Below are 17,763 nucleotides of genomic sequence, written 5' to 3' on the forward strand. Positions count from 1 at the left end.
CCAAAAAAACCTCTAGTTTTTCTGTGTTACATAGCCTTCACAAATATAAGTACACATACACTGTGTTCAATATCATCATCAATAATCACCTTTTACATTTAATTACGGAATAAACACCAGAATATTTCAAAAATAAAAGTAATTGATTTTGCCAGACTTTTGAGCGTGACTGCATGTGATTTGTTTTTTAAATATTGAACCCCTTACCTCAGATCAGGTTATTGATATGCATGATAAGCAACTGCAGAAACCTCCAACAGTGTCTGGGTTAACATCATGCACACTATGTATGACGATCGTTTCAGCAAGGATGCACAATGTGCAGCAGATACGATCCTCCAGTTTCAGAAGTTTTCCGCCTCAGTACGAGCTTGAGAAAAGAAAGGGGGAAAAAAGTCGCGAGACCGCCCGTCTGCTGCTAAATAGGGCTCCAGCTGAGAGAACAGTCAACACTGGAGAAAACCTGCAGTTTCACACTTGAGCTCCTCTACCTGAGCTATACCTCCCAGGCAGGGTGGGATGTGAGAGAGAGCTTCGTCTGTGAACACAGCGGGATCACTCTGACGAGCAAAGCCTGCCAGCTTTTCCCGTCTCGAAAATTAAAACTTAATCAAGACAGAAACCATCTGTTCCCCGAACAATATGCGGCCACTTTCATTAGCGCCCTAAGAAGCTTAAAGTAAGTATCGACATCCTGTCACCCGGCTCACAGAGGATATAAACTGCATCGCAAGGCCAAGTCCTGCTCTCATGATTTATATTGTATCTGGATTCTATAGACTCGGCAAAGGTGTTGGACAGGTGTGCCGTATTCAGCACCCCTTCCGTGAAATGCACCCCCTCGCATTATAGGTGATATTCAAAAGATCCATTTCATTCATTTTGTAATTATGGCTGCAGTTTATTTCCACAGAACATACAAAAAGGTGTTGTTTTGTGTTCGCTATTATCGCAAGTTTGTGATTTTAAACTCTTTAAAATAGTTTAAAGACTGTAAGTAACCAATGTTCTGACCGTTGTGGGTTACCTGTATATAAACTACTCCTAAAGGAAACAGCAAAGGTGTGAAATCTCCTCACCTTTGCTTAGGTTCCAAGAATGCAAAATAATATGCAACATGTGCACAATGTCAAACTGAACTAATCATATTCAATTAAGCAAAAAGAACAATATTCATTCTAAAAATAATTAAATATGTTTAACCGCTCAGTGATTCATATTAAAGAAATAGATTCATGCATATAATAAAAATTCAATATTAAAAAGTCAGAAAAAAATATGTGCTTCTAATTGAAGAAATGACAACAAAATCTGCCAATTTTTTACAACCATAATAAAACTTTATTAGCACGTAGTGCACACCATTATTCTTATTCGATTGACAGGGAAATAGCTACGATATAAGTCAAAACAGGACAAATACATCAAGAAGTAAACATCGTTGCTAACAGAAAAAACAATGCTGTTAAAGGATTCCATACTCATATGACAACCAAAGCAATCCCATTATTTACATTATCGTATCAAATGTGCTACAGCAACATTACAGTAACACTGTGATGCACAACCCGGTCTGCATTCAGATTCAGTCAATCTGATGTCAGTGCTGAACGTTGTTGTGAATATTTAGGTGGTGTAATTGAGCTTGAAGAGAACCGTCTGGGGCGTGGTGACATCAGCCACAGCTAGTTCCTGTCCATCTGACAAGCCCAGCTCTGCATCCGAATAAAAAAACACAATGTTTATTATTTGAATCACAAAAATCAGCAGCTACTTTACATTGGACAGACTGACTGATGACTGGAGTACCACTTCTTCTTACCTTTCAAGGTCTTGCACAGGTTTGGCCTAGTTCGTTCCTCGATGGACTTAACAGACTGGAATAAAAATGTAATCATAGTTAATAATAAAATGTAGGGGGCCAATCATCATACAGTATCCTCAGATATTAAATACTGTATATTACCTGCAGGTACAGTGTCTTATTCTTCCCTTCCAGAGTTGTGGTGATAGCCGGGGATTTCATTTGTCTGGAAAACATTTAGAAACTATTTTAACCTCAAGTTCTTTTTCCTAAAGACACATTACAAAATTATTAATTTTTTTAATACTCACAGAGAGGCGTTCTCTGTAAGGTACTCTAACACCTCCTGTAATTTGGCAGAAGGAGGGAACTGGAGATCCTGAGGCACCTGGCTGCAGGCTGAACAATTTTCCTGCAGATCAAAGAGGATTCTGAGTAAATGGTTATTATTAAATGCACATTACACTGCTGACAAGACACATACTGGTGGTTACAGCGGCTGACAGTCAAGGCCCAACAAACCTTTCGTTCAGCTTCAAAAGTGTAGGAGTACAGTCCATCCACGTCATTGAAGACCATGTAATTATTTAAAGGTATATACGCACTGCAAAATAAAAATCTGAGGTTAAGTATTTGACGAATCAGCAGATAGTTAGTGTGGGAGATTAAGAATTGTTTTCTGCTCCTAACCTTGTTGCGATTTTAAAAACTTCAGTGGCACAGGCAGCTAAAGAGAACAAATACAGAGACTTGTTACAAAAAGTGTACAAATTGCAAATCACAGTTGTGCATTTGCTTAGACCCCTCCTCCAAACAGCAATTGTCCAATCACATCTTAGTAACCATAACTAGGCCTGTCAAGCATGTCGAATTGTGCTGTGTTCCAATAGTGGTTCAATACGCCCTCGTTCACTTCCCCTCAGCACTTACTTAAGTGTCGTTCCAATAGTCTGAAAACTGAAGGTAACTTGGTTAGATTGACCCTCAGGGCTGAGTGATCGAGTGAACATCGATGGTCACCCACAATGCATTGCAGTTATGCATTAAGTGGAAGAGAATACATCCCTGGGTAGATAGCAGTAATGGATGTGTCCATGATTGCTCACCTCTAAGGAAGAACAATAGGAATAAATTGCAACTTTTTATCATCATTAAAAAAAAACTCACTTTCTGACATGCTTTTCAGATTAAGTCTTCTTTAAATAATATCTTATTATAAGTCTGTATTCTTACATGTGTGGGCTGTTCACCTATTTAGCAGATACGTTTCTGAAGAAAATCTCATTGAAAGCATAATATTTTACTGAAAAGTCACTGGTTGCAGTAAATATTTAGTCTACTTATTTTAGTTTATATATCTATACTTGACTTGTGTGGTTTCTTCTCAACATTATCTGTAAACGCATGGAATAAATGTTATTTTGCAATATATCATAGAAATAATAATGATGATTATCATGATACGATCACAAGCAGAAGTTTGTGAATCAAAGACAGATGCAGCTGTTCACAAAGTGCCAAAGGTGCCGATGTGCAATCATCCCTAGAAAACACCATCATCTCATTAAAATTAGTCTAAAGCTATTTCTGATTATTATCAGAACCAGTACAGCGCTGAACCTCCACCTGGTGGTGGATCCGTGATAGTTTGGGCTGAAATCAACGAGGTCTCCAAGTAGCGTCTGTGTGATGTGTGCTGTTACGTAATACCAAGGGCTGAGGGGAAGTGAAGGAGGGCATGTTGAACAACGAATGAAACACAGCTTTAGTGTGCATGATGCTGTAGTAAGAGCTGTGGTAGAGTGTTCTTTAAACAGTAAGGAATTAACTAAACGGTTTACATGTATAATCTGCTCTAACGTAAACTCAAATTGTTAGCATACCCAGCTAACTAGATTGCTACTTAAATTTCAAATATTTCCTTTCTGTCCGAACAGCAACAGCTACTGTCTCAAAAACATGAGAGTCATACCAGCGATAACAGCATTAGTTGATGCCACAGCAGGGATGATCCTCTTTACAACTCCTGTGGCACAAAAACACGTCATGGGTTTCATTCCAGCACACATTTATAGATACTTGAGTATGGACGATGGAAGCTGCTTTAATATAAAAATAATGACTTGATATATATAAATGAACATGCCATTGCATGTGTGCATGTATCAAGTAAATAAATAGGGGAAGTTATGTCACATTAATGAATTGAATTAATGCCCACATTTATTTAATTGATTTCATACATAAATATATAAATATTATACATAAATATTTGTTTTATATTATTTGTAGTACATTTAATGGCATATTCACTTTTTTTAAATAGATTTTTTATTTTGGTAGCTTACATCTTCCATATGAAAAAGAAACTGACTGATGTATTTATTGTCTTTTCATTCACAAGCTCACCTTGAGTGAGTCTGTATGTCACTCCTGTAATTTTGAACTCTGCAGCTCTTTCTTGGGATCTTTCAAACACCCACTTGATGTGCTCTGGATTGTCTCCATCTAAGCTGGTATCTAGTTGAGAAAAAGACTCTTGTAAATTAGCTTTTATTGTAATAATGTACACAAAAAAAGATGATGTGAATATTTTTTATCTTACCTCCAAATGGCTTTTCTTTGGGCCACTGTAAGATTCTGGCATATTCAATGCAATGTTCTGGTAGCCTTGGCATTGACGCAATGGTGCACATGGGGAAATTAATCTGTGGGTAGTAAAATTAAGGTCAAGCGTAAACCAATACAAGGAGCAATAGAAGCCCCTTTTCTCTTCTGCACAGTGAAATTAGATAGCTATAATATCAAAACTATAGTACAATTTCTTGAAGTTGAATCATCAACTTAATTGTATCTTATAATTAATTTTTTATGGGTTTGGGCAAGATATATGATGCCAAATAGTCATTGCTGTGCTGGTTTTACACTTCACCTGTCTATCTGTGACATGATTTTCTCATAATTTCTGGCCATTTCTTTTTCTGTTCAGTCTGATAGCTATCACTATTTATATTTATGACTCAAATCTTTTTTATTCCCGAGCGAACAGCTGTTACTGCAGATGGAAATGAGAAAAATCACCCCCTGAGCACCACAGATGCTGAACAGCAGATGTGAATTTTTTTTTGTAAAAAGTTAACAGGTTGATTTACTATTCTGTCATTTTATTCAACCATTTATAAGATGAAACTTTTTTTTTTACTGTATTAACAATCTTGTGAAACTAGAACGGCGTTTGACCTGTGGTGGGTACAGCTCCAGGGTGCAGTCGATGCATGCAGTCATGCCAGGCAGAATGACACGAGAGTTTCCTTTAAAGCCCTCCGTTCCTCCATCAATGAGAGGGATGATGGAACTGGGGTCCAGAACTCCATCTGCATAGCTCAGGAGGGATATCTAAAGAAGGTAAAAACAACCATAACCCACAACAAATTACACTTATACAGTTCTAAAAAAAATAAATAATAAACCTCTCTTTCCTACCAGCATCCCATTCATCCAGCGTCTGGCAATGATGGAGTCCAGTCCACAGACGATGATGTGGAACTCTGCAAAGAGACGAGCATTTAAACTTCTGGAGGTGTTCGCTCAGTGAGTTCTGCTGACGCACAGATCTTGGAAGAAAAACACTTACGCCTGTAGAAAGAGTCATCAAAGTCTTGGATCTTCTTAAAGTGACTGAATGTTTATAATGAGGAATAAAAATCCCAGTCAAGATATTTTGTACAATGCAAACTAAACCGGAGTTGCTTTTCCGCTGTAAAAACACAGTTGCTGCAAAGGATACGGGACAACTTTACATCCAGGGATACGAGTGTTGATAAAGTCGGCAGCCACATCTGCTTTCGGTCGTCCAACATCTTTGGGTCTAAAAAGATGCATATAACAGGTAACTATTATAGGACAAATGGGATGCTGAATGCAACTGATTCACACCGGACAGTTACGGAACTACAGACACATAGAGGAAAATTCGGGAATTTGCAAGAAATTCTGACTGTGTGCATAACTTTTACCCATTCTGATACTTGGTGCACATCCAAATGCTAAAGGCAATTTAGTAATAGTATAAATAGGCTAAGTAGTAGTTGTTAAGGCTGTAGCAGCGGGTTAAACACTGAGTTAAGAAATCTGGCAAGACGTCAGATGCGATAGCATTTGTGGCACTTATCATCAAAATACTCAGCTCAAAAGCTGAAAGTATTATTGGACAAACCTGTTTTACCATAAACAGCAGGCTTCACTGCAGACGCTAATATACAATGATTAGATGTTATTTATTTGTCTGTATCTGAGATTCAGAGGCCAAACACTGGTATATAATGTCAAACACAAGGCCAAACACAAACAAACAAAAACAGACACAGACATATTGTGTGTGAGTGGCAGCACTGGTTGCTATGGTGAATTGGGCACTGTAAAGGACAACACTACATACAGTCTTTGTCAAATATGAAACTACTTTAAGAACTGAGGGAGATGGAGATCAAAGGTGAAACCTACCTGAAAAGAAACTGTCTGTTGAGGTTGGACAAATCAATCGTGTCCATGTCAACCACATGAATACTGCGAAACCCAGACAGGCCCTGAAGCGCAACAAGATTACGTAAGAACTTAAGTAAAGATGCAAGCAGTGAAGACAGTTTGTGTTTGCTTAGCTTACACACACTTACACTTGATTAAGTACATCACAATTCAATGTAGGTCAAAGCTATTTCCTACCAGATTTTTGAGGAGTTCACATCCAAGTCCTCCTGCGCCAATGACGAGAATCTTGCATGTCTCCAACAAAAACTGTAGGGACTGAAATGAAATAAATACCACAATTTAAAGAATAGAAATGATCTGACTACTCCAAGCTCTATCACACTAGCCTGGTTCAGTTAAACAGAAAAGAATGGCTCACTGTTTCCATGAAAGTATTTCTAAGTCACCTCAGTGCTTGGCTCAAAGTCAGGATGGGTGAACGGGCCAGGCCGCTCCAAAAACTTCCTCACATGATTCCAGCGGCCATCCCAGTCGCAACCACCGTCCCCGTGTCCACCATCTACAGCCATTCTGGACACAATACACACCAAGATACACTGGACTTCAACTACAATCACTCCACATAGCGTATTTCAACCTGCTTTTCCTCTTACAATGCAATGCATCTCTTAAAACGTGCATTTTTAGTTTTCCAAGACAAACATTTCCTGACTACTTGTGTGTCAAGGTAGTGAAAGGAAGCAGTTGCTGGTATAATTGTTCCCAACCTGAGAGTAAGAAATGGATTTAAGGGGCCAAAAAATAATTAGGCTACCTAGTAAATAATAAAACTCTAAATTTGGGTACAAAATGTATATTTTTTCACTTTTCTGCAATCACTCTTCAGTTAAACATCTCTCAACTCATATATACAGTATGCACTCAGACACACTGTAGCCTACTTTCTTTTGGTGGGTCACAGGCAAGACTTTAGACCAGATGTTTAGAGGGATGCATTTTCTGGAGTGCCACATCAAGTATTTGTCCACCTGTATTCTTGACTGAAGTGAACATTATATAGTTTATACTGCATTTGTTATTTAGTAACTCATTTTTTGTTATGTTTTCCTTGGTTATATTTGACCTATTATGATTATTATAAGTCAACTTTATATGTATTCTTCGATAAGTGGTGGATTTGGTGCGTCTTGTCCTTGTTTGCACAGCTGTATTTCGATTTCATGTATGATCTTTTACTTATTGACAATCTGTTTGCCTGATGATTGTTATGTAGGTATTTTTTGCAAGTAAGACAGTGTGTGGGATTTCTGCTCTTTTTGGGTCCCAGGCAAGAAAAGCTGGGAACCACTGTAATCGAAAATGTAACTCAGTACAGTAAGTTTATCAGGAAATGCTGTGTCCCAGTTCCATACTACATGTACGGGCTCATCTTTATAATATACTGTTTTTGATGTTAGAATACAGGAAAACAATATATTTTACTGTTTTATACTAAGAGGAAATTGCACATTACTTGTCAAGTCAGCTGTAAATTTGGATTCTTTCTTTTTTGAGCAGTCTCACTACTGCTATTGTTTCCACACACAGTTTTCTCAGTTTTTGTTTTTCATTTTAACTGTTGTGCAGATTGCCTTGTGGAACTTCAGTACATCAAACTCAAGATAACTTGTTGGAACACACAAATACTCATAAACTGCTCAGGATCAGTTATTGGTATATGATAAGATGTGGATTAATGCACAGGCTGGCCAAGGCTGCAGCCTAGGGGCCCCAGGTGTGCAGATTTGCCAGACTATCTAAAAAATGTTTTAATTTACTACACTGGGGGAAAAATGCCACCTATTAGGGCCCTTAGAAACATTTTTAAAAATTAAGTCGCTGATTGGATAGATATGGGACACATTTACCCAATCAGCTGCCTTCATGTGTCCGGGTTCATAAGGTCAGTTTTGTTGTCAAATCATACGTCACTCAGTGTTACTAGACAGTACAGCAGCAAAATGTCAGAAAGGAAATGTGATATTGGAGCACGAAAAAGAAAAGCACAAGGACTCAAAGAACAGCAGGACCAAGATCTACTAATGGAAATTCTTAAATTGACAGGATTTTTCAAGGTTGCGGACTCTTCTTCTGTTCGAGTGGGGTTTTTTTCCTGATGCAGCATGATTAATAATGTGGGGGGCCCAAACAAACAGTAGCCCAGGGGCCCCTGACCACCTTTATCCGCCGCTGTGTGCTTGTCATTTCCGGATGTGTTTTGCACGAAAGGATGCGGGATTCAGTGCAGGGGTCTCTGCACCATCTTTGATGCTATTAATAGATACATTGTGTGATGGATGAATTGGACAAAAATCTAACTGTGTTAGATTAAGGTTGTCACTAGCTAAAAGGTATATTTCCGTGTCTCCTGGCCCAGCAGTTGCTGCTGCTCAGAGTGCAACGCAAACCTGCTGCCAGTCAGAGACCTTTATTTTGCATTCGTCACTAACTTCTCAGTCAGGTCCTCTATTCGCCTTCTTTTCTTCTCCCTGAAAGGAGAAAATAAAACAAGGCTCAGGCATGCTGGTATAGCGATGAAATGCACGGGTTTAATGACGACAAAATCATATTTTTCGTTCATTGAGACTTACGGCTCCTCGGCATCCGCCATACTTTCACGGTCCCATGTCCCCGATTGTTACTGCCGTGCTTCCGAGTGTCAAAGATGCGCGCAGCGACGCAAGTACCGATATAGGGTTTTTTCCTCCTGCTTATCCTCACCAGAGAAAGTGTCACATCAATGTGTAAATGATACCCAGTCAGTCTGAAACAGTGCTGCATTTTTTTCTCACAAGAAAGTGTTTGCAAGATACTGTACTATTTATTATTGATAATATTTCTAGTAATTTAATAATGTAATAATATAAAATAAGATAAGAAAAGATAATCATTTATTCAATAACAGATGTAAAATACAAAATACAACAAAAGTCAAAGTGTAAAGTAGACAGTCAAAATGAGCTTAAAACAGGAAAAAGGTCAAGTGACAGTAAAAACACAAACAGTGATAATTAAAGATATAGATGTCTTTATTAATGTCCTGTTTAGATTTAAGAATGTAGACAAATTTAAAGTTTTTTTTCTTGAGAATAAATTGGAACTCTGCATGTAAATAATTTGTTACTGGTAATTTGTATTTTTTTTTTCTTTGAATCAACAGCCCCCGTGGTGCTTCCTTATATTTAATACGTATTTCTTTTTAATGTTTCAATGTTTGTCAAGCACTTTGTAACCGTGTTTTGAAATGTGCTGTATAGATAAATGTATCATTTTATGTATTACTGTTTTTGACATAACTGTCATGAAGATATTCGTTTCTTTAGATGTTGTATTTTTACTAAACGCACTTCTGTATTCACTGGAATCTTTTAATTCTGCGCATTCTAGAACGCAAGTCTAAAACTCCAAAACACTTTCTTCGAGAATCCCGACTCTCGTGAGATATCGTGAGATCTCGTGAGCGAGAGTACGGCCTCCTCCTCCTCCCCCCCGTGCTCAGAATCGGGGATCAGCTGGCCTGTCAAAATATTACGCAGCAGCGTGCGCGTGTGTTTGTGTCCGTGTGTCGCTTCTCTACACGTTGAAGACATGGCAACCAAAATGGAGCTCGCGCCGCTCAGACCGTGGGATGATTTCTTCCCAGGAACGGACCGTTTTGCCAAACCCGAGTTCAGAGATTTAACAAAGTGGAACAACAGAGTGATCAGTAATTTACTGTACTACCAAACCAATTATTTCGCCGTGGTTGTGTTGGTTTTCCTCATTGTAGGGTGAGTCCTGGCTTCATGCTAACGGCGGAGAGCTAGCTGCTCCGCTTCTGTGTTTAACCAGCCTGCATACCTTTTTATCCACACCCATCATGAGCACACAGGCTATTTCTGTAGCCTTTGGTATTGTTGTGTCAACCTGTAAGGCGCTGTAACTCTTTTGTAGCCGCTGACTTTTAGACATTTACCTTTCTTGGCCTATAGCAGTTAAGCTACACATGTTTACTGTAGCCAAAGCAGCACTTAGCTACCTTTTATGAAGTGTGAAAGTGCTTCATATATTATCAACGGGAAAGGCAAACTAAATATCCTTTTTGCTTTAAAACGGAGATCTTCAACAGGAGGTCCGTGACCCCCAGGGGTTCCTCAGAGTTACTGCAGGGGTCCGCCAGATTGTTTGATAATCTTACCAATTTTTAATTTTTGTTTTGTTTTTTCAAAAATATATCTGAAAATATACATTAACATGAATGTAACGTATTATTAGCGAATATACATTTGTGGAAAACAAAAATAGATAAAATACACAACCTTGATGATGGGCTTACAGGCGGGGTAGCCATGCACATACTGTATATACAATAGCTTGAGCTTGAGAATTCAATGGGCCTTCATAATGTTTGTTTACATACATGAATATGTTAATAATGATCATTGTAATATGCACCATAAAAAGCTATGTGTATAGGCTTTAGGATGCCCTAGCTATTAGGTCCAATTTAATATGCAACTCAATTTAATACAATATTTGTAGTAGGGGGTTCCTGCCTCATCTTTCTTTCAGCTAAGGGGTCCTTGGCCTAAAAAACATTGAAGACCCCTGCTTGAAAATGTCCGTTATTCACCAGGGTTTCTGAGAACCAGTGATGCTATATTGGATCTGGAGCTCCCAAAGTCATATATAACCTCTGCTAGTTGGTCATGATTTGTATAACTATGTTTGGTAGTTTCCTTTGAATAGAGTATGATGCAGTGAAGAGTATAGGCCTTGCTGCAGGCATTTGCCCTCTCATTGTTTACACTAGCTGGGATATTAGCTATTGTTGTTGTCACCACCAGGTTGTGCTATTTAAGACAAAGTCTACTCTGCTCCCACTTGCACACGGAGTACAATATATGCCACTTTCATGTTCCAATCTTCAGGTTCCTGAACCCATTTGGCATGTTTCTGGGTGGAGCTGTGGTGACTCTGATCTTCATGGGTTCAGTGTGGGCTGGAGAGAACCAGGCCGTGGTCAAGAACTTCAAAAAGAAGAACCCCACTCTTTTTGTCATCGGGGTCATGGTGACCAGTTACTTTCTGCTGTCGCTGTTTGGTGGCGTCATGGTTTTCATCTTTGGAATCACCTTCCCTTTGCTGTGTAAGTTACAGGGTTTTTTATCTTTTCTATCAAAAGGGGAATGGAGTATTCAGTGTTAAAGTTATATTCAGGCTGTGTTAGAGATCCTTGCCTATATGCCATATAGTCCCACAATTGAACAAAAACAGTTGTGTCCATGGCATGTGAGTTTGTGCAGTTGTCCTGGAGATGTTTTTTCAGTCAAATAATAACATCGAACTGCTGTTTCCAAGATCAATAACATTCAAGTTTGAATTATTGTTCATGTTGCCACGACCTTTCCTGTTAACGTCACCTGGTAAATTAAAGACACACATACAGCACATATTAGAACATGGAAAGACTGAGCTCCCAGTTTTTCATGATCGTGTTCTTTACAGTAAGTTCCCACACTCTCCCTCTTGCAAATTAAGGGCTTGGCTCTTGTTAAATTAGATTTTTGTCATGAGGAATCACACACACATTCCTTTCTCTCTCTTTCTCTATCTTCTGCAACACTGATTTTGACACAAAAAATGCAAACAGCTGCTCATTTTGAGGCATTACATAAGTTTTCTAAGTGGCAATCAATCCTTAAGATTTCACCCAGTTGATTTAGAATTTTTTTATTTGAGTAAAAACAATGAAATCAGAGTTTGGCTGTCGGGGAGTCTTGTTCACAGTTGCTATTTTTTTTCTTTGAGAATGTCACCACAGACATCCAGTTTGTTATACTGCAAATGTATAAATAAGTCAATGCTCAATCACCATTGTGTTGCCTATTTTACGATCGTGACTTTACAGACACTGCTTTAAAGGAAAATCCTCTAGATTACAGTTTTATCTCCAGTTTTTTATGTGCATTTAGCGTCACAACACTTAAATTTAACAGATGCTACAAAGACATTTATAATCTCTAAAGACTGCGTATGCTTTACGTATATTTATAGATTCAGTGCTTGGCTTAGTCTAATAAGACTTTTCTAATAACACTGGTTGGCTAACGATATGTGATAAACTGTTAAGGGGGATGGTGAGTCACACATGGATGCATTACTGAGGTTTTCTGTGGGTGAACCAGTTTTTCCAATTGCTTGCTCATTCTGACTCACTGTAGGGTTTGAACAGCGTGTACAGCATTACTGACATGCATTCACTCATTACAGTTTGCAAAATAAAGTCAGCAATACAAAGTGAGCTGTACGGTTCAGAAGTATAGCTTTGGGTTTGTTTTAGCGCTCTAAATACACTTTGAGTCAGGCAGTCAGCTGAGTGGTTTGGATAATTGATGGGTTGGATCGTTAGAGCAAATGTAGCAGCTCTAACATCATGGCGGATAGATGAGGCAGTTTGATCGCCTCCCATGAGGCCTGCCCCACTGCTTTTGCTTGTGTTGACGGGTTGCCATGGGTTGTTGATTTGGACAGAACTACATTTACTGGCTGATGTCATGCATCCAGTATCTGCCTGCCATGGGAATAAAAGACACGCTGATCCGAGCACCGTACATCGAACAGTATCACATTTTATTTTCTCATTTTCAGAAATGTAATCCAGAGAAAATCATCTACTAAGTTTGAAACTCTGACAATTATTTTATTTTGTATATTATATAATTAATTAGTTGATAACTTGCTGTTTTTCCTGTAGTAATTCTGATCCATGCCTCCCTGAGACTGCGCAACATGAAGAACAGACTGGAGAACAAGATTGAGGGTGTTGGGCTGAAGAAGACACCCATGGGCATCATTATGGATCTCCTGGACCAGCAAGAGGAGAAAATGAACAAGATTCAGGATTTCATTGAGAGCAAAATGAATAAGGAATAAAGCTCTAGCACGACATTTGCCAAGGGAAGTCAGTGTCATACAGTATGGATTCAAATTTCCATAGCATAGTCCCAAGTGTTGATTTTTATATCCCCTCAAGTTACTGATGTTTGCATTCCCTTTCTTTTTATCCACTTTACTTTACTCTCCTATACTTTTGTGTGACGTTATTCACAGATAGATGGTTACATTAAATCAAGATTTGCACAATCACAGTGTGGATTGGATATTGAAAGGCAATAGGCACCAAAAGTTACCAAAGGTCATTCCTGTGTCAAAAATGTTCCAAAAAACGGATCATTTACCATGTCGATGACACACTTTGTTCCACAAGATGACTGAGTATTTATTTCAGCAAAATGAAGCAGAAACAGTATCTGATTCTGTTAGTAGATACCAATTGAGTTTGTTCTATAGAATTAATCAGATTCTTTCAGTTTGCTACCTCAAAAGGAGCATGTTTAATTTACCCAACACCCAGCAAGCTGTTAAGTGCTTATTAAACAGCAATCGCTTCAGGAGCAGTTTGAATACTGATCTGAGACCAGTTTGCTTCTTGTGTAGACATGGTTATATGGCCTGACTAAAATACACATAGGCTATATATATATATATATAGATATATATATATATAGATATATATCTCCTGGAATTTAAATATTCCTATTCTCAAAAGATGTGTACACACAGTTCCTGAACGTACAGGCCTGAGTGTATCCCTTCTGATCACAGCTATGCAATATTGAAAAATGAATGGCAAGTGCAGCTTTATTGTTTGAATATTGTGTCATGATATGTACATGTTTGTTGTTTCTGATGTGTTTTTATTTCAATAATATAGCATGCAGAAAATGGCTACAGGATACAAAGTACATAATTATTGATTAAATTAATTAACTTCCTTAATTTCCCTGTTGGGATCAAAACCCTTTCCCTTGTATATATATATATAAAAAAAGAGGCTAAATTAAAGCTGTTACCTGTATCTTAAGTGTTTATTTTATACTGACACTCCAGGACCTGATATTAAGAGCAGTTGTTTTCTGTTGCTTTCCCACATATGCACACAAATGGCAGTTCAGAAAGATTGTTTATGTTATACTGATGCTATATTATATATATATATATTCTTTATGTTTTTATTTGACTTTTTCATTCTTGAAAGGTGATTAAATCACAGGACTGGAAGTTAAACATGGCTTTCCTCTATAATAATAAAGATAACCTGATTTATGTTGCTGTCTTTTTCCAGTTGAGTCTCAGTGTGAATATATAGACTTAGTTATTTATCACAATATTAAGATGTTCAGGGCTTATGTGAGTTAAATCTTTCTGTAAAACAACGTAAGGAATTGTAGGTTATTCCTGAAACATATGGAAATTATAACTACTGAATAGGGAACAGATGAATCACCCCTCCACGACTGTACACAGTCATTTGGTTCAGTTTGACTATCTGCATCAGTTTTTCAAGCTTTGTTTTTCACATCTGCACCTTTAAGAATCAGAAAAATAGCAATAAGCAAGTGCTTCTTTTTTATATATTTAAAATGCAAATATATTGAACAAGTTTGCTTCTCATCTATCATCAAATCATCTAAAATTTAGTCAAACCTAAAAATCAATTTTTTAAGCACAAATGTAAGAAATATATGAGCAAACGACAATAGCAAATGATGAAAAAAGTAATACATTTTAATGTAAATTAAATATAGGATGTTCTTTTTACTTTTATTGTTATGACTTCTTTAAGGTAACAGCATTACATGCAACATTAAGTGTGATAGAACAAGAATGGAACAACAACCAACCAATATTCTTTTAGGTGCTATAAAAGTTAACTTCATTTGCACAGTTCATTTGAGTATATGTGTAAAATAAACAGACAGTATGGTGAATAAAAAGAACAGCTGGAGTTGTCTCCTCAGAGGAGACTTGTTTCCTCTGATTCCAGGGCTTTAGGGAGCGGCACCTGCAGGCAGCAACAAGGAAGAGAATGAAAAGATGACTTAGGTTTCGAGGACACTGGTATAAAATCATTATGGATAAAACTAGTACATTTTATTAAATAAGTATGAGTATTTAATACATTCACATTGGGTTTTTCAAATGTCCTCTAAACTCTAAACACCGGATCCCAACTTGACAGATCGCACTGCACAAACTTTCGGACACTCACAGATTTGAGATAGGCCACGTTGCTCTTTTTGATCTCGGTTAGGAGATGATCACGGGGTGTGAGGTCAACCTTAGCTGGCTCTCGTCTGCGAGGAACAGGCTTCAAAGTCTTAATCACAGCAGTCAGGTTTGGCTTTTCATCTGCCACCTCTCCTCTGCCTACATCCCTCCCTTTGGGGGTCTTCTTCAGTTGGAAACTTGCCCTCTCTGGCCTTTTGTTGTCCCTCGGATCCAGGTCCAGAAAAGGGTCACGTTTTTTAGGAGTCCTCTTCAGCTGGACGTCCCTCAATGCTTTTGCTGGTTCGGCACTGGGTTGCTTAGGAGTGCTCTTTTGTTTGAGCTTCTTCTTAGGCTCTGGCTGCTCTGGCTGTTCTGCCTGGTGGTGTGTTTGAGGTACAGTGCTCAGTTCTGAAGAGGGTGGGACGAGCCCATGCTCCTGCAGGACTTCCAGAGGCGGTATGTATCCGAGCATCTCAAGGATACCAGGAGGCAGGTTTAGACTGCTCTCGTACATCTGCATCAGCTCTCTCTGCTCCTTCACTTGCTGCTGCCTCTGCTCCTCCTTCCTCAGCTGCCTCTGACGATCTAGATTCCTGGTTAAAAGGTTGGTCACCACCATCCTGGGCCCAGGCTGCTCAAAGTGGTAGCCCATCTTTAGGAGGGTGTTGTTGGCCTTGAGCAGGCGTGAGATCTCCATCTCTGCATGGTGACCCAACATGTGCCTCTGGTTGTGAAAACGCAGCTCAGTGAGAGTCTCATTGAATTGGAGGCAGCGGATGATGGCGACGATTCCCTTTCCGGTTACGAAGTTGGACTCAATATTCAAAGTCGTAATGCTTCGATTCTCTCGTAACATGTTGGCCAGGTTGAAAGCTATGTTTTCATCGACACCGGTGTTGGCTATGCTGAAGGTTTTTACATGTTTGTTCTTCTTCAAGGCGTTGACATAGTCTAGGAGCATCTCTTTGGGAATGTTTTCTATGTTGTTGAGGTTTACCTCAGTGATAGAGGGATTGTTGTTACGGATTTTGTCGAGTGTCGACTCCAAGTTCGTCTCATTTCCTGAGGGTCTTGATGTCATTTTTATATTATTGAATGCCAGCTTTGGAATTTTTAATTTGTTAATTTGTCTCACTTCTTTCTGTGGGAGCTTGTCATTGGTTTCATTTATTTCTGGCTCCTCTGGAGAGTCTGTGGTTTTAATTTCCTCTTTCTCTTCAACTTGTGATGTGCTGTCTTTTGGGGCTCCGCTCTCTTTCTTCTCCTTTGTGTCTGAAAAAGGCTGACTGTCATCTGTGTCGTTAACTGGTACTTTTTCTGTGAAAGTGTCAGGAGGATCTACATGTTTGTCTATATTTTCACATTTGTCTGTGTTCAGAGGTGACTTCACCTCTTCCTCGTCTTTCGTATCCACTTCTTTGTCCTTTTCATCTGTTTCATCAACCTCTTCAACAATTTCCTCAATAATTTCCTCTATAATTTCCTCTCCCTCCGTGCCATCTACAGCTTCTTCCTCAATGACTTCCTCTATCACTTCATATTCCACATCTTCTTCATCTTTCTTTTCAGTTTCCTCCCTCACTGCTTTCTGGTGAAAACATCAGAGCATGGACGTTGTTATTTAAAACACTATTTTGTTTAAAATCTGTCCTTGACATTTCAAAGCTTTGGATTTATGGTTTGTAAGGAAATATTGATATTGACCTTTACTCAAACATTGAGTTAAACCTCTTACCTCACTCGGAAGCAGAGTAGCAGGTACTCTTTCTTCCTCAAGCATACGATTGGACTCTTTCTCCCAGTAGAGGTAACCAACCAGAGACCTGTGGTCGAATGTCCCTGTCGGAGGCTTCTCTGTCTGGTCCTTTTGTCTCTGCCCCACCGGTACCCTCTCATCTGGGGCAATAATCACATCCATCTCACTCTGGAGCTCCTTAAGCTCCTCTGGTGAAAGCATAGCAAGGAGTTCATCCTCGTCAATATCCTCTTCATTGAGATCCTCAAGGTCTTTACTACTTGACATATTTGTCTAGCTGTTGTCTTCTGCTGAAATAAAAAGAAGAATTGCTTCTGTCCAATCTATGCCTTGGGACAGAGCAAACTGAGAAGCCTCTGACTTTGACTTCAGCTAGGAATCGTTTGCTCCTGCCGCATGTGGAGTCTAAAATTAAACCCTGTGAACTGCATGGAAGATATTTAAGGTACAAGCAGGGATACATGCTAACATTCTTCTTTCAGCCCCAGCTCCCAGCTGGCCTGGCCATCAGGATCTTTTGGGATGACAGTTGCTTCAAGCAAAGGAAAGTGTAGGATTGACAGCAGCAGATGGGCCTTTTTTC

General features: G+C 38.8%; 3 protein-coding genes across 4 annotated transcripts; 1 reads left to right on the forward strand and 2 right to left on the reverse strand.

Annotated features, from left to right (window-relative positions):
* Positions 1 to 1,334: 1,334 nt before the first annotated feature.
* LOC310952185 (NEDD8-activating enzyme E1 catalytic subunit-like) lies at positions 1,335 to 8,957 on the reverse strand. 2 transcript variants are annotated; one of them, XM_083920708.1, is made up of 18 exons: positions 8,923 to 8,957; positions 8,782 to 8,820; positions 6,739 to 6,862; positions 6,527 to 6,607; positions 6,308 to 6,390; positions 5,592 to 5,672; positions 5,439 to 5,482; positions 5,288 to 5,352; positions 5,045 to 5,200; positions 4,410 to 4,512; positions 4,214 to 4,324; positions 3,777 to 3,830; positions 2,495 to 2,531; positions 2,327 to 2,408; positions 2,116 to 2,216; positions 1,967 to 2,030; positions 1,823 to 1,877; positions 1,335 to 1,715 (listed from the first exon to the last, which is right to left on the reverse strand). In XM_083920708.1, exons 1-18 carry the CDS (start codon positions 8,940 to 8,942, stop codon positions 1,627 to 1,629), a joined length of 1,389 nt encoding a protein of 462 aa, XP_083776834.1. In that variant the 5' UTR covers positions 8,943 to 8,957; the 3' UTR covers positions 1,335 to 1,626. The 2 variants fall into 2 exon arrangements, with proteins under 2 accessions (XP_083776834.1, XP_083776835.1); XM_083920709.1 differs by having other exon boundaries at positions 8,758 to 8,820.
* Positions 8,958 to 9,877: 920 nt separating this feature from the next.
* LOC310951451 (PRA1 family protein 3-like) lies at positions 9,878 to 14,473 on the forward strand. Its single transcript, XM_083919671.1, has 3 exons — positions 9,878 to 10,101; positions 11,242 to 11,459; positions 13,068 to 14,473. Exons 1-3 carry the CDS (start codon positions 9,920 to 9,922, stop codon positions 13,244 to 13,246), a joined length of 579 nt encoding a protein of 192 aa, XP_083775797.1. The 5' UTR covers positions 9,878 to 9,919; the 3' UTR covers positions 13,247 to 14,473.
* A 445-nt stretch (positions 14,474 to 14,918) lies between these two features.
* Positions 14,919 to 17,563, reverse strand: lmod3 (leiomodin 3 (fetal)). Its single transcript, XM_083919413.1, has 3 exons — positions 17,160 to 17,563; positions 15,426 to 17,012; positions 14,919 to 15,218 (listed from the first exon to the last, which is right to left on the reverse strand). Exons 1-3 carry the CDS (start codon positions 17,445 to 17,447, stop codon positions 15,171 to 15,173), a joined length of 1,923 nt encoding a protein of 640 aa, XP_083775539.1. The 5' UTR covers positions 17,448 to 17,563; the 3' UTR covers positions 14,919 to 15,170.
* Positions 17,564 to 17,763: the final 200 nt, after the last annotated feature.

Source organism: Echiichthys vipera, assembly GCF_963691815.1.
Source record: "Echiichthys vipera genome assembly, chromosome: 9".
Lineage (NCBI taxonomy): Eukaryota > Metazoa > Chordata > Actinopteri > Perciformes > Trachinidae > Echiichthys > Echiichthys vipera.